A 17,172-nucleotide genomic window follows, 5' to 3' on the forward strand; every position below is an offset into this window, starting at 1 on the left:
TTGCAACTCACAATGGTCATTATTTATGTTACTTAATACACCACTCATGTTTTTTCAATCCAGTGCCTCCAAACATGCCAAGATCTAATTATGTTTTAAGTTACAGTAAAACTAGGATGAGACAAAGGCCGCATAGTCTACACAATAGAAAACTTAACGGAACTTGCAAACTCTGAGTTTGTGTTTTTGCCACCAAGTCACTGGAGGCTGTCACTCTGTCCATCTATAGGTTCACATGACAGCACAGACTGTTATTTGTTTCGCTGAGTTGACAAACTAGTTTGTCAAGAAGGTACATGGCCTAACTTTTGCAATTAGTTTTCTTTAGTATGCCAAAACACTAGCAAACTTAGGAAAACTCTTGCAAAACTCCGAGTTTGCTCAAGTTTGCTAATGTACACTAGGCGGTATTTAACACATGATCATAATAAGTGGCCTTGTTTTATATGTTATTTATTTATTCTTCTGTTTATTTCTTTACTTTTCTTATTAAATAGATATAATTGAACTTGGGTAATATAGTGTCTTTTGAACAAATTATGGAACGAAATATAAATAATGGCCACATTATAAGAAAAAAACATTTGAAACTTTATTATTTTAACTGAAAAATTGACAGAAAGAGGGCAGAGGAATAGAACAAGTTTAATTCATGCAAATGTTTGCTAAGACTATTTGTACTATAGATGTTTTCAAGATGACAATAATAAGTCAACGTAAATACAAGAAGATGAAGAAGATAAAGTACCGTAAATAGTTTCAAGTGAACCAGTAACTAGTGACAGAAAGTCAAATTTCACTCAACTGACGTTCTTAGGTTGATCAAGCTAGATCAAGCTAGCTAGCTAGAGTTTTCGGGGCTTCAGTCGTTGACGATGTCATGCTTGGTTTTGGTATCGTTTGAAATGTTTAAATTAGTAAAAATCAGTTTAATAGAAACATAATAAGGTCAAACAATTAAAATATAAAGTTTTTAAATTTGGTCCTTATATTAAATTGGAAATCAGCTTTTTTTTTGCAATTCACATATCAATTTGTTTTTCCGCTAGAATTATCATCTTCAAAATCTTTGACAGATTGTTGTTAAAGCACCTTTCACAAATTAGTTGAAGTTTTTTTTATTCATTTAATGTCTAATTGTGAAATCATCTTATGGTTTGATAGATATCAATTCGCAGGAAATGAGTTCTTAGCGCGTATTCACCTGCAGAATACAGACGATTAAACGTAGACAATCCCCGCGCTTTAGAGTCAAGAAAACAAAGTAGGTGGGTACCGAACGTAATGTTGCAATCGGCCAATACACAGAATACATTACGAGTACTACACAGCGGTTTATTTGTATAAAGCACATTATGCAAACATAGTAATGTTTTTGCAATCACTTTAGGTCTACATTTCATGTTGCTTTTATATCATCTCTATTTATTTATACTTTTAGACAAAAGTTTAATTTAGTTCAATGTTGACGTCATTGGACTAGTTCAAATATGCTCAAATTACCTAAATCAAATTTACTACTTTGACTCTTTAGAAAAACTAATTTACATTATTGCCAGGTGTACAAATAAAACAAGAGAAAACTAAATAAATATTTAGATATTACTGTTATAAAGAATATAGGTTGAAGTGGATATTGGAAGTCAGTATTAGGATTTGGGGATGAGTAAAATGGTACCGTATTAAAATTACCAATTTCTAATACTAAATATTATTGTCGCCATACCTATAACCACTATTATCACTAGCCGAGAGACACGTGACTAGTTAATGAACGCGTGTCTCGCGTACGTACAAAATTACGTGCCGATATAGAGAATGTTTTTATTAATTTACTATTGATTAAAGATACTGCTCATTAATTATACTGCGACTAATAACAACAAAATCAGAAAGGATGTTTAAAAATGTCAAGCTATTTAAATAAGTCTACTTGTAAAGCTAAAGCCGTGGAAACATTTATTGAATTGATTCAATTGACGTCAGACCCACTCATATTAAATTTAGTGCAGATATTCTAAAAATAGCACTTGCAGACGACAATCGAAGGATATTATTTATAAAGCACGTGATCTAATACCTGTGTGGTAAATATTATGACTACGGTCGAGATTGAAGTAATACATTTAGGGATCTTAACCTCGCTGATTGGTTTTACTGAGTTCAGTTTCAGTAGTGTGTATCTAGTGTGTAGAGATCTCCAATCCCCCACCTCTTACTCTAAATGGTCGTCATTTAAAGCCTTTTTTTCCAAGATTGAAATTTTGTCATTGACTTTGTCCTTGCATTGTAGTATAGTCTCAACATCATGTGTATCTAGTGTGTAGATATCTCCAACCCCACCTCTTACTAAGTTGGTCGTCAGATAAAGCCTTTTTTTTTTCAAGATTGAAATTTAGTCATTGACTTGTCCTTTCGAAAATTGCGTTTATCGACCAAATTCTGATTTACAAAATTGTATGAGTATTGCCTGAACTGAGTTCAGTTTCTGTAGTAAGTCCCACGTGTGTATCTCGTCAGTTAAAGAATTTTTTTTCAAGATTGAAATTTAGTCATTGACTTGTCCTTGCATTGTAGTAAGTCTCATCATTCACGTGTACATCTAGTGTGTAGATCTCCAACCCCCACCTCTTACTAATAGTTGGTCGTCAGTTAAAAAATCCTTTTTTTTTCAAGATTGAAATTTAGTCATTGACTAAATCCTTTAGAAAATTGCGTTTATCGACCAAATTCAAATTGTATGAATATTGCCTACATAATTATTGGGTGTGTCAATCGAACCACACCCTAAAGAAGGTCAAGAGATGGGATACAACCCTTCGTCACAGGGAATGAACTTTCCGTGACTCCACTCCCCTCTGACATTTTACCGGATATTTCCATCCGTTAGAGATAGTCAGAGATGGGCTAATTTGAAAGACTATGGATGACCACACCCAGAGGTGACTTGCAGCCAAATCATATGCTTACGTCAGCATCAATGTAGTGGTTATATTTCGCAACCTTCTTGCATAAAGTATCAAACAGTGGCAGGTGGGTTGAACCAGGGAAATTGTAACACTTAGTTAGAAAAAATTAGTTTTAATCTAAATAAACTTAACTTGAAGGGCGCGATTTCGTTGATGGCTCAATATGACTTCTTTTAATAAGAATGCTATTCAATCATTCGTTACTACATGAAGATCAGACAACTGCAAGTGGCTTGCGAAGGTCAATTTAAAGCTGCCCTGGCCACACCCTTTGGAGCTCATTTCCCGCCAATGTGTTGACATACAAAAAGGAAATTAGGCTGATAGTGCTATAAGGCCTATGTCACAATCTCTCTGGTTATGCTAGCTATATTGCACTCTAACTATAATAAACTACGTTTATCAACAACACATACCACAATTTTAGTTTACAAACTTCTGTTGTTTTTATTAATAATTCCATAATTATTATGTATAAATCGTGGTCGCCAGATGCAAAATGTATCATTATATTCACTTAATGCATTATTATTACCTTTATATTAGAATTCCATGAAACTCAAACAATGAATTAAGCAACCATATGCTATTCAAATTCATTTATAGTGTCCAAAACATATGTATATATACACCAGTTTGACAAGAGCTATATTTACTTAGAAAGTTAATTTATAGTAATTTTGTATACACAGTTCTGTAAAATTTAAACAAGACAGTTTTACTATCAATGCCCTGAGATGTTAAGTAACTACTATATAATGCATTTTTTTACTGCAGAACTTTCTGAAGATCTCAGTAAAAATCGTCAGAGTTTGTCTTTTGCGTACTGGCCTTCTGGTTCTTCACTTGGTCCTGGTTATTATACAATTCTGCAACCTTTCAAAGATAATAAAGATTAAAATGTAATTTTTCTTTTTTACCTAATGCAATAAGTCAATGCTATTGAGCGCACCATTCATCTAAAAGATGTAAGGTTGGAATAGGAAAACACTTATGAACTTAGTTGCGAACATGATGGAAGGATAGAAAGGAAAAGAAGAATGCTAGATCAAGAATTATCAACCAAAACATATTGTATAAAAGCAAGGCTTTAAGTTGGTAAAAAAAATCTTCCCCAATTCATAATCACCATATTTTAAAATCTATTTTAAACTTGAATCCATATTATCAATAGGGGTACAGGATATGGCGCCATTTCAAACAATAATAGGTGACCTTGTGACCCTGTTACATGTTCTATATTTAATTAGTTAATAATTTTATGAATTAACTATTTAGCATGTTGTCTAACAATTCCTAATTATATAAGCGCTATATTTCAATCTATTTCAAAATTGAACCCATTTTATCAATAGGGGTACAGGATATTGATATTTTTAAATAGGTGACCTTCCACATTCTATATTTAATTATGTTATGAACTAATCATTAATGTGTTGTCTAACAGTTGTTCCATTGTATAAATTAAAAAACGAAAATACATTTTTTACAATGATTTAAAAAGGAAATTGTAGAACGGAAATGTACCATGTTGTCTATTATTTATCAGGCCTCATAAATTGGGTTTAATTATCATTTTTCTGTTTTACTTGAATCTCCCTTTTTTGTTTAAATCAAGTGGTCTCTTCTGGTTCGTCACAGTAGGGGGTCACAAGAGGGGTTCTCCTTTGGGAGGGCCAAACCAAAGTTGGTTACTAAGCCAATAAAGATTTCCCAGGATACAGGAATTGACCTGGGCTGGGAGTTGTGGTTCGGTCTCCTGGGGATTCATTGTTCATTTTTAAATATAATTTGAATCCAGAAAAAATCTTTATTCTCTGGAGAAGTAGTAGTTTTGTTCATGATGTGCTTACTTTTTTGGGTCCCTGGATTATGTTTGATTTTTAAGACCCTGGATATTCTAAAATATGGATTGTGATATTTTTTTATTCTAAGCACTGCATTGTTACACTTTATGTATATAGCAGTTAACATTACTATTTTTAACAACTATTAACTGTTCACATGATAGATAAAATAGATACAATTTTAACGCCAAAATTTACCTGTGTTGAATTTGTGGCTTGGTCAGCATTTTTATCATCTCGTATTCTTAAAAAGCGTGGAAAACGAAGTGAAATTCCCTTGCTATCATCGACCTTACAACAAAATTGTAAAAATGGGGTTTAATTAGTAGAACAAGTAGGTTTTATCGTAAAACATATATAAAAAGGATAAAAAGTGTGTATATTTTTAGTTATTTTAGGCACATTTTGCACGTCATATGTTATTATAACACTACTCTCTTGTTAATTTAGCTAGTTTCTTAATCCAGGAGCTGGATTTGAAATGTTTTCTGTTGTGAATGGCTCATTCAGGGGCCTCAGATTAAGCTCTTTTCAGTTCACCTCTTAAGCTCTGTCTACACTATCAAATTTTATGTTACAAAAAAATGTGATGTGCCTATATATGGACATTATGATGTCACATCACTACCATATTTGGGCATATCACTGCCATATTTGGACACAGAACACTTTTTTGTCAAACTAGTTTGATAGTGTAGACAGAGCTTTATACAGTCTACATAAATCAAGTGAATGTATTTCCTATCCCCAACTACTTGTCATCCTTTCCCATCAGGAAACTCTTTATGAATCAGATTGGTTTAAAATTGCAAATATGATTATATTCTTGACAGATGAGGGATAGGTTATACACTACTAATATCTCTTTTGACCTTTCTTTGTCACACCAAAAAAATGAATAAACTATTAAAAAAAAACATATTTCTGATTCAGTGCCAGAATATCCACTGTAGACCTATTTCCACTCTATAAATTGTTGATACAGTATAACTATTTTTTGGCCTTAATTTTAGTGCTAACCTTGTAGTAGTTTATTATACTGCAGTAAATTGATTGTTCTACTGCAGTAAATAGATTATTCTACTGCAGTAAATAGATTATTCTACTGCAGTAAATAGATTATTCTACTGCAGTAAATAGATTATTATACTGCAGTACATTGATTATTCTACTGAAGTAAATAGATTATTACACTGCAGTACATTGATTATTCTACTGAAGTAAATAGATTATTATACTGCAGTACATTGATTATTCTACTGAAGTAAATAGATTATTACACTGCAGTACATTGATTATTCTACTGCAGTACATTGATTATTCTACTGCAGTATATTGATTATTCTACTGAAGTAAATACAACTATAATTATAGTATTAGGGACAGTGTACAATGATGAACATGATTTTTCAATTTTTCATAATCCACTTACCCATCAGATTTGAAGGAAGGGGATATAAGAGGGAGGATATTCCAATTATGATAGATATTCCAATTATGATAGATAGGGTAATGCAAACGAAAACTACCCTATGTTATTGAAATATAGTCTACTGCTATACTCATTTAAGTTGTATGTACTAACAATAATTTTGAACCAAATCGTATTATTCAGGCTAATATATGACTTTTTAAGTTAATGTAATATCACAGATATTATAAATATCTGTTATGTTATTAAGAAATGTATTGATAAATCAATACAATATCCTAGAATTAGCAGCTGAGGAACTCTTATTAAAAAACATTATGTTTATGACCTGGCTATATATATAAAATGATCTTTAATACTGCAGTAACTGCAGTAGATTGAGTTGACTCTGTCCACAGGTACAGTATAATGGACAATAACTTACAATGCCCATTGCAGCACGATGGGTTGGGGAGATAGAAAGATCGGCCGCTTTTACTTCCCAGACTTGGACTGCATCGAACCAATGATCTGGCTCGTGACTTGAGTCATAACGATAGTACGCCTTGGGCTTCTCTATAACATGGTCTTTGAGGAACTTAGTGTGTTGCTCAAGATCGTCATCTTTAAAACCGGTGCCAATCTTTAAAAGAAAGTGAAAATTGTTAATCTTAAAAAATATATTTTTACACTTGCTGGGTGATCTCCATACACCATTTTTAAAACTCTTTCTCAGTCATATTGTTTCCGTTGGGGTCAATCTGGGTCAATTGTGATGCTGGCAGAAGGGTTAAACAAAAGCACCTGTTTATAAATCCTGTACCCTTTCCAGGATGCTTCTCAACTCCAGTCTGGAAAACTCATTTAGTTTACTAATTGTTCTTAAAACACAGGCCAATTCGTTGAATAGCCCAAGTTTTCCAGCTAGTTTATCTAGATAAATTAAACCACATATAAGGTCCTTTTCTCCGATACACAGGTTTAGGGATCGCAGACCCCATAGAAGGGCCTCATCCTCTTACACATCTTTATACAGTGTCTGTCTGCCATAAATACATAGGTTAATTTTAAACACAGATAAAGAATATTAAATTGATTTCAAGGTTAGGTTCTCAAGTCATATCCAGTTTACCATGTACTTTTTTGGTGAATAATTTTAAGGCCCTAGATTATATGTTTTGAGGAAGGGATAAAGTTTATTCTGTGTATTGACACACAGTACTAACTTATAGCATTGTGGAAAGAGACAGGACTACTTAATACTCCTTTTGTAGTTATATTTTGATTTTGACTTCGTTAAAAAAACTATAGATGGCAGATTTGTCTACAAGATGAAGGGGTATCAATTTGATATCTGTTGTACAATGTGTATATTTAAGATCTATTGCTGTTCCACCGTGCTAAAGAGTTGCTTTCCAAACACATTTTAACCATCCTAAGAAAGCCTCGGTGGTCTAATGGTTCGATGTCTGCATATCAGCAGAAGGTTCTGGGTTCAAATCTCAGCATTTGTCATTCTTAAAAATGTTTCATCTTCACCGTTTGTAAATTAAATTTTCAGTATATCACTGGACGATTTCTCACGACAGTTCATTATATATAAATAGTTAAATTTATCATCATTATCACCTCTTATACTGAACAGCCCGGCCACATCACAGACTAGACAATTAATTACCTTGCAAATTGACTGGAATTCCTCATTTTCATCATCGTAACAAGCCAGTAAAAACCCTCCGTACGTCCCAGTTCGTTTCCCTTTTCCGTGGTAACCTCCAATCACAACTAGATCCAAAGTATCGCCAACACCTTCCAAATAATCTTTCTTAAGCTACAAAATATGAAAATGGAAAAAAAATATTGGCTTTATTCCCTGTTATTTCTTATTTGTAAATCTTTCTGTATATATTTAATATCTTATTAACATTTACCAAAACAACTTGTTCTTCTTATTGGCTTCACTCCCTGTTATTTCTTATTTGTAAATCTTTCTGTATATATTTAATATCTTATTAACATCTATTAAAACAACTTGTTCTTCATATTGGCTTTATTCCCTGTTATTTCTTATTTGTAACTCTTTCTGTATATATTTAACATCATATTAACATCTACCAAAACAATTTGTTGTTGGCTATTCCTCTTATTGGCTTCACTCCCCAATATTTTCTTAAATCTAACACTTCCTCTAATAACCACTCTTAATTTCTAATTAATTAATTAATGTTAAACTTCCAGTGTACAAGGTAACAACTTGATTTGCCATTTTTATAGGTCAGGTCAAGATAATTAACTACCTTGAGCCAATTATGCGAACGTTTTGCAATCTCATACGTTGCTTCCTCGTCTAACGTCTTCACCATAAGACCTTCGCAATTGCCTAAAAGAAAAACATTTGGTTCATTTTAGTGGGTCAAAACAATAAGTCAATTAGTGTAATTATCTTTCTATAAATAGTTGGAATACATTTTGGACACCCCTATTAAGGAAGACACTTTACCATGAAACAAACAAGGGTAATTATTATACAGTTTAAAACTATGGCCTACATTAATTATTATACTTTGTTGGTCCCGAAGTTTTCCTCTTATCTTTTACTGTACAATGTTTTCAATGTTTTAGTATAGTTAATTTTGCATTTGTCTGTAGTCCAGTGGCACAAAACAGTAATCATAAAACTTTCAGTTATATATTAAGTAGTGTACTCAGAGGACAAACTTAGATTCACCTTTTATTGACTCATCTAGAAATTCTTGTATATCCTCTGTCTGTGTGGAAACCATTGAGTTTGCAAAGACAAACTGCCCTTCAACTTCCTTGCAGGATGACTGGAGAAGCTCTCGTCTCTTGCGGAAAGGTTCCCTCACAAGAGACTAGAAAATATGAATTTAATTAACGTCAACAACTTAATCATTTTCAGTGGTAATCCACATGATTTCAATCACAATAAACATGCCGTCTAATTAGGAAGCCAACACACAATACACTGTATTATATCATAAATACATTAATTATCACGAATATTATTTTGGGTTTAATTTTGAATGGCATATCTAGCATGGTTCAGGATGCAGATTATTTGGTATGGAGTCCTGTTATTTCGACACATTTTATTGCTTTATCTTCACTCTGAAACGATTTTATGTTGCTGGAGTGCCATACCCACATTGAAATAGAAGACCCAAAGGGGAACCTTTCTTGAAATTATTTTATAATACAATCTGTCTTTATAAGAGATGGTTTATTTTTGATGAAACATGAATACACATTCTCACCTTTCCATTCAAATACAGGATATCAAATGCGTAAACACAAACTTGAACTTTGATCTCTGACATGTCTGCATCTTTTCTTTTTCTGGTACTAAGCACTTGGAATGGCAGTATGTCTTTCTTCTCTTTGTCCCACGCTACTGCTTCAGAGTCGATCACACATGACGTAACACCTTCTTTTAATACAGATGGCATACGTTCGATGATGTCTGGATATTTGGTTGTGTTGTTCTCTTGATTTCGACTGTATATGTGTACCTCTCCATTTTCTAGAAGATGAATCTGGTGAAGAAAGAGACAGCAAATGCATCTTAAATAATATAATGGTAATTAGAAAACTTTTGGACAATACTATAAATTTGCCAACATTAATAATAAATCAAATAAAAATTCCAAAACTTTATCCCTAAAAGTGTTCTTAAAATAGAGGGCGACATACATGTATGAACACTACCTATACTAACCTGTGCTCTTTCACCATCATACTTATATTCACATGTAAACGCCATGTTTTCAAACCGATTTAACACTTCCGATATTCCTTTGGTCGGGTGGGCCAACATTGGTTTCAGTGGCGTTCCTGGTGTCAGCTTGCAATGTTTTGGTAACTCTTCTAGACCGTGTTTAAGCAACGTTGGTATTATTTTATCATAGTTTGGTAATTCACTGGAATTGAAACAGTAATTAGAGCATTATTATACTTACTGAAGTAAATTTTGAAGTTACTGCAGTAAAATAAGGCCAAAATTAGTCTTACCAGTATGTAGTTTTTATGATTAATGCGCCCTCTTCCATCTTTTTCCTGAGGCTTTCCGATATTGTGGTTGTTTGTTTTTCATCAATATCTAAATCAAGTATATCAGTTCATATTAGATAATAAATTAGTGAATTGTTTAATATAATTAAATAGTGATACAATTTGAGTAAAATGTTTCTATTGATACAAAAGGGAGTTACTAATAAATTACAAATAGGGGTTACTCAGTATATTTATTGTCCAAAAGGAAAGTACCCAGGGTACTATACTGAGTAACAAATACTTTACTCAAGCAACAATTAGAATCTCTATATTCATCTACCTTGTCCAGGTGGTGTTAGGACTATAGCATTTCCCAAAGCTACCAAAACAGATTGTTCAGCTAGGCCAATCCTCAGTTTACCAGTTAATGATCTGCAATTCAGAACATTATGTCAATATATTATTATTGCAAATGTATGTTTTTGTTTCAAATCTTTATAATTGTTTGTCTTGCAAGATTTCTCACCTTATTAAATATCGTGCTTCAGAGTGACGGCAGGCTACAAACATTCCTTTGACTTTTTCAGTTTTTCTACTTTGAGACTAAAACAAAAAATGTAATGATTTTAATGATATATTATTTCAACAGTTTACAATGAGAATATTTTGTTTAATATGAACAAATTTCAGGCAGTAAAAGGGGCCTAGGTCGTCAAAAAAAACCTCCCTATCGGATTCTTCAATGTAACTTTTCAGTTTATAGATACACTTAAGAGTATTTTTAATAACAGTCTTTTATGCTATTATCTATAGAGATATTCTTACAGAATTGCCCGTCATTGCTGCAATTTCTTTAAGTTTGTTGAAAACTGCCTGAATAGTCAACTTTGGGGGAGCAAACATCATCTTCTGAGTTGTACGGCTTGCCTACAACAAACAAAAAACACTTTAGGTAACAAATTGCATATACAAACAAATTTCGAGAATGTTTTATTTTAATATTATTTTTTAAATTTTTTCAAAGTGAAAAATTATGGGAGGAGTACTTTCAGATTTCAGAAATGTCGCCCTCTTTTAAAAATGCTTACCTCAGCAACTATACCGAGGTCACCCTTTTCTGCTACTTCTGCCTTCATTTTATCAACACTTCGGCCTAAAACATACATAACAAGAGAATTAAGCATTGTTATAATTAACAGCCAAAACACAACTTTTAGTTAAACTGGACAATTACATACCTGTTGCCTGGCCAATGGCTCTCATCAGAATGGTTTCCCCCATGCCGAGTTCCAAACCCTCATACGCAGGGGCAAGCTTATTTAGACACAAGTAAACACATCTCACTAGATCGTCTGGTGTAAGTACAATGACTGAACGCAGGAAGTTACAGAGGATTTCAATGGTTTTTAAACGCTTTGTAGTTGCTTCTATCTGCTCAAATGTACGGGCTAGGGCTAGGTATGGTACCCTATGGAAAAAAGAAATTAAATATTTATAAGAATTACAATAAAATACTATGATGGCTGTATGCTCGATTTCATAGTTTTTAAAGATTATCATTTTTATGTTATATAATGTTTTACCACTATGTTATCCCAAGGCAATCTAACAACAGGACACTCGCCTTGCCAAGATAGAAACTCATAACAGTCCTTTGATCTTATGTCTTGCTGTGACAAATACCAACAGTACTGCATTATGTACATATTCTCTGCAGTGCACGGTTTCTGTTAGGTGTGTGGAACTGATTGTGTCGCAGCCACAGATAAACCCTTTGATCTCTTGAGCTCAGGATCTTGTTGTTAGATTGCCTTGGTTATTCCAATACATAGTTTTCACTTGTCATTGATTTAATTTACAATACAAATTAGGCTACAATTTAAATCCAGCTTTGAAGTATCTAGTCAATCTATAGTTGCTTTGTGGCTCTGTCATCATGATACCATTAAAACCAATACTTAAAATTTCTCTTCATCTTACTTATCATCTTTCTTCCAACATGCATCTAACACAGGGTTGTAGTTGCTCTTTCCAGGGTTGTAATTAATATCTGTAACTTTGTCATCACTGTAATGAAAATAAAAAAATTATATTAATAGTTAGTCCTTATACCGTGCCTAATAATTGTAAGCACTTTGCACAAAAAAAAAAGGAATGTTAATGTTAGGAACGAAGGGGAGGAATCATTTCCACTTACCTATTCTACCAAGAGGAATATCCTAATTTACAGAAATCGGATTTAATGTTAGAGCACAAACTTATTTTGTTAAAAAGTGTTTCTTTGTATAATGTTTATACCATATCATTGGGGACAAAATTGAAAATTAATAAGCACATTTAAAATTAAGATTTAATTTAAATCACATTTAGATCAAGGATAAATGTCATCATTGTGTAACTAACCTTGATTTCTCTTTCACTGCAGGTGAGACAGAACTGACTTCTTTCTTTACAGGTGTATCGTCTTTACTAGTTTTTGGTTTCTTTTCTTCTGCTTCTCGTTTTGGAGTTTTTGCTGCTACAAAAATAATATTTAACAATTATTAAAGATAAATAGCAAAACTTAAGAAATTCTTTATTGATGGGTTTAGCAAGAATTACTGCAGTAATTGTACAAATGACTTATTTTGATAAATACACTTACAGAAAAAAGGATGACTTTTTACCCCATCCTCTTTCTTTATTTCTGGAGACTTTTTTTCATCATCATTATCATCTTCATCACTTTCTATTATTTGTTTTGTTTTTCGTTTCTTTGCTTTATTCTCTTGTGGACTTTTGTTACTTCCTTTACTTGATACTTTTTTCTCTTTCGTGTCATCACTCTCCGTCTTTACATTATCAGGTACTTTAACCATTCTTTCTTTTGTTGATGAATCTTTTTTCTTTGATTTTGTTTGACCTTTGCCCTTTGACTTCTCCTTCATTTCATCATCTTCATCACTCTCCTTTTCTGTCTTATTCTCTTCATCTTTAATCTCAGTTTTAACCTCAGTAGATTTTTCTTTAGGTATATTTGTCTCTTCTTTTTCTGGTGAGGTAGCCTTTTCCTCATTTGATGAATCACTTGTTTGCGAAGGATTTAATGTTCGCTTTCGCATGTGTTTTCGGGCTGAAAAACAAAACATGAAAATTAACATCTACTAATCAAATAAAATATTAAATGGGAACTATAATACAAATATTTTAAGCAAAACTTACCTGTTCTTCTGAATGGAATTCCCCCAGGAGAAATTGTTGGTGTATTGTCTGGTGACAATTTAGGTGTTCCATTTACAGATGGGGGAGATGCCATTATATTTTTGTGTGATGGTGTTTGTGGTTCTGTTTTAAGTGTGATTTTACTATCCCCCTGGAAGAATGAGAGAGATAAAAAAAATGTTAAATTCAATATTTATTTATTTTTTATTTATTCAAAAAAAGCCTCCAGAAATGAATGAAAAACAAATAAAATGTTACTACAGAATAAATTGTCTCTTTTTAAAGTAAATTTGTCCACTTTTAGTTAAGTTTTTGAATGCATTATTCAGATATTTTTGTATGTCAAATAATCAAATCTTTACCTCAGCATTTATTTCCATCTTTTCTTCATTATTTTCTTCTTCCTTCTTCCCTTCATTACTTTCTTCTTCCTTCTTTCTTTTATTACTTTCTTCCTCCTTTTTTCTATCACCTACTTGTTCACATTTATCCTCGTGCTTCTTTTCCTCTTCTGTTGTTTGTTTACATTTGTTTTCTTCTTCATCTTCCTCGTCACTGTCTAGAATGCGACGGAACTTTTTCTTTGGTTGTTCTGAGATTGGCGATTTATTTGAAGTCGGGGATTTGTTCTTCACTTTTAGAGGTGAACGATCTCTGTACAGGAAAAAACATTCACATAACTTGTTAAAATATATATTTATACTCATCATAAAATTTATAATATATATTGCATAATAACATTTGAGGCATTTCTGAGCTGATTCAATGTGTGAAAGGAGTCTGTATTACCTCTTTTTCTCACTCGAAGCATTCTTTGTCCCACCTCCACCAAAAAATGACCTGCAAAAATGAGTTAATAAAACAGTTATAACACCAATAGGCTACATACACGTCATACAAACACTGACTAAACTAGTCTAAGGGCCTAGAAGTAGAGACACAAAAAATGTCAATAAAATCAATGACTCAATCTCAAGAACAAAAACAATAGTGGGTTATCAAAACAACTAATTACGATACAGTACTTGCTCACACGATAAAATAATATAGGCTAGGCCTAATCATTTTGTTTTCTCAACTCCCTCACTCAGCAGACACGTCACACAGTGTGACACCGGCCAGTTTGAGAAACAGTACGTAGGCCTCCTCCTAGAAAGTTAGGTCTAGCTAGGTAGCCTAGGATTCCAATGCTATTATTTCATATTTAGTAAACAATTGCTAACCTAATCAAGTCATCATTTATAATATTTATGACATTATAACTTACATGATAGATCTTTGAGCCATGGTAATTGAATCTAGGCTAAATTAGCAACAGTAATAAAACCTATGTTCTTGTTGAAGTCAATAATCAACAACATACAATCTAACTTTTCCCGCGGATAAAACACAAGTGGCGCGAGGAGGGCGACAGACTTTTTTAAAATAGCCCCCTCTCTAATATTTGTTGAACAAAACTTTTTTTCTAGCAAAGGTCTTAATTTTAGAAGCCGAATAAAAGGTTGCAAGGTGTTTTCCCGAATGAGGTCGTAAAATCTAAACGGTACTACTGGGTATGACTAGCCTTCTTTTCACCAACTAGCCATCTAAGTACTGATGTAGTCTATCTGTACGGCGACTATAGAAAGGACACGAGATATGACTTACTATGACTTTTAGTCGAGATAGAAGATTGAAAAAATATTGTTATGAAGAGTTTTGTACGTGAATGTTTTATGAAATTATGTCAACTTATAAAATAACAGTAGGGCCTAATATTTGTTAGTATAAACAGTTTTGAGTTAATTTAGATATAAGGAAGAAAAGAGATTATGAGCGACTATTCAGTGATACAATACTAAGTACCGTTGTTTGAAATTACTAATTTTAGGCGATCTTGTCAAAGTTCAAGCGCCTGCCACGTTTTGATATTCAATATTGAACTTTACATTACGGCTTAACATTATCTCTATGAATGGTAGTGACTTTTCACTGGTATTTTAATAACATACAATTGTGAATATACCGACAGTTTTCAATTTAATGAGTAACTTTTCAATTGTTCGTATAGTAACTACTGTATAACCTTAAACAACACAGAAAGAGCTAAAGTGATTTAAAGCTCAGGTATAGGCATGACTTTTAAATATAATATTTGGTTAATTGTACATAAATCAAATTTTTGTAACAGAAATCAGGACAAAAAAACATGAATTTCCCTTAATATGGTCAAAAAACAAAATTAATTCTTCCATAAAAACCAGGAAGACTTTTTTCAGTAGTTAGGTTGTTAACCTAATGTAATAACATGTCTGGTGACTCCCTAGCAAGTGAAAAAAGATGGTGGATATACGGTGGATAATTTTTGCTATAGCATGTAATAAAAATTTGAAGTTGAATAAAAATACCAGAAATGTAAAATTCAAGTTATATTACCTATATTTAGTCATCTGATAACCACACCGTTTATTATTCATAGCTTTTTAAAATGCCTCTCTATTTACAAAATGTGTGTACAAAAGAATAGAAATTTTACTGTGTAATTTGAACTATCCCCCCACTGATAAGAAAGTGCTTATTTTCAACAAGCTCGTGTAACACAAATAAAATCCCAAAAATTATGAAACATAGGGGAAACTATAGATCGATAATTATTGGAATGTATGCTTAATAGAAATTTTTTGCCCGCACCTGGCCTTTAATAAGTGAATGATTGAGTGATTATAGACACAGCAATGATATTGAGATCCGAAATTTCCGCAAACACTAATTAAAATGGTCTTAATTGTCAGTCTACACTATCAAACTAGTTTGACAAAAAAAAATGACCACATCTTTTGCATTGTCACATCTAAAGTTTGATAGTGTAGATAAAGCTTTACATAGACATGCTATCTTTAGACATTCATCACTCATACACATTGTTATCAACAACTTGGGCAGATTAAGATCAACATCAATTTTATTTACATTTTTTGTTTCAAACACAATACGCACTTCTTTTAATTCGGCATAGTTGCAATATTTTGTACGTTTTTTTAAATATTTAAAAGATTTTGTATAGCCGTATATTAATAATAATAGGTTTCGTATAAGTGTTCAAAGTGATAATATCTTATCTTGCCAAGGAAATTTGCTTTTTTTCCTCCGAAAATGTCTTTACATTGACGAATTATCGTATGTAAGTATATATATGTCTCAAATGTGTTTGCCTAATGGTCCATGTACTATAGATGACACTTATCACACATTATATATCATTATCAAACACGTTGATCTAATGTGTACTCGATCCCGTCCTCTCGATCATACGAGAGAGGTGATGACTAATTTAACTTAATCTACTGAGTTAGGGATTTAGTTTTATATCAACCTGTGTCCCAAAAAAGAAAAGAAAGAACTAAAATATTATTATTTTTTAACATATTATGTTCGCATTTTATCAATTCAATAAGCCTAGAGTATAATTGAGTTGCCCCGAGTGTCGTCACATGTCCTCATGTGCGCTCTAAAATTTAAAATGAATTTTTTCTCTAGGTACGCATGGTTGATTTAAATTCTTAGAGCATGAACTTGACATGAGCCAGGAAATTATATGACTCACCATATAATAATAAATTATATTCACATTTTGAGAGAAATATTGAAACGTAGACAGTCAGTACAGTAGATCAGCAGCTGCTATCGCCTCGTTGCACTGGCTATGAACGATGCAAAAGTATACAATTCTAGTATTGTTTTGCTATGCTAGGAA

General features: G+C 32.5%; 1 protein-coding gene across 1 annotated transcript; it reads right to left on the reverse strand.

Annotated features, from left to right (window-relative positions):
• Window positions 1-3,173: 3,173 nt before the first annotated feature.
• LOC144839713 (DNA ligase 1-like) lies at window positions 3,174-14,831 on the reverse strand. Its single transcript, XM_078695179.1, has 21 exons — window positions 14,707-14,831; window positions 14,229-14,279; window positions 13,802-14,093; window positions 13,440-13,590; window positions 12,883-13,350; window positions 12,642-12,756; window positions 12,219-12,305; window positions 11,477-11,706; window positions 11,327-11,391; window positions 11,064-11,165; window positions 10,765-10,841; window positions 10,579-10,670; window positions 10,257-10,344; window positions 9,964-10,165; window positions 9,503-9,781; window positions 8,956-9,100; window positions 8,525-8,607; window positions 7,906-8,058; window positions 6,673-6,870; window positions 5,015-5,107; window positions 3,174-3,845 (listed from the first exon to the last, which is right to left on the reverse strand). Exons 1-21 carry the CDS (start codon window positions 14,724-14,726, stop codon window positions 3,762-3,764), a joined length of 3,075 nt encoding a protein of 1,024 aa, XP_078551305.1. The 5' UTR covers window positions 14,727-14,831; the 3' UTR covers window positions 3,174-3,761.
• Window positions 14,832-17,172: the final 2,341 nt, after the last annotated feature.

Source organism: Antedon bifida, chromosome 4 (genome assembly GCF_963402885.1).
Source record: "Antedon bifida chromosome 4, ecAntBifi1.1, whole genome shotgun sequence".
Taxonomy (NCBI): Eukaryota; Metazoa; Echinodermata; class Crinoidea; order Comatulida; family Antedonidae; genus Antedon; species Antedon bifida.

Excerpts from the sequence above, each read along its gene's own strand:
- LOC144839713 (XM_078695179.1), bottom strand. The coding sequence starts at position 14,726 with ATGGCTCAAAGATCTATCAT. Across the intron at positions 12,306-12,641 it reads GCAGTGAAAGAGAAATCAAG|TGATGACAAAGTTACAGATA; the intron begins GTTAGTTACACA and ends TTTTCATTACAG. Across the intron at positions 11,392-11,476 it reads AGCCATTGGCCAGGCAACAG|GCCGAAGTGTTGATAAAATG; the intron begins GTATGTAATTGT and ends TGTATGTTTTAG.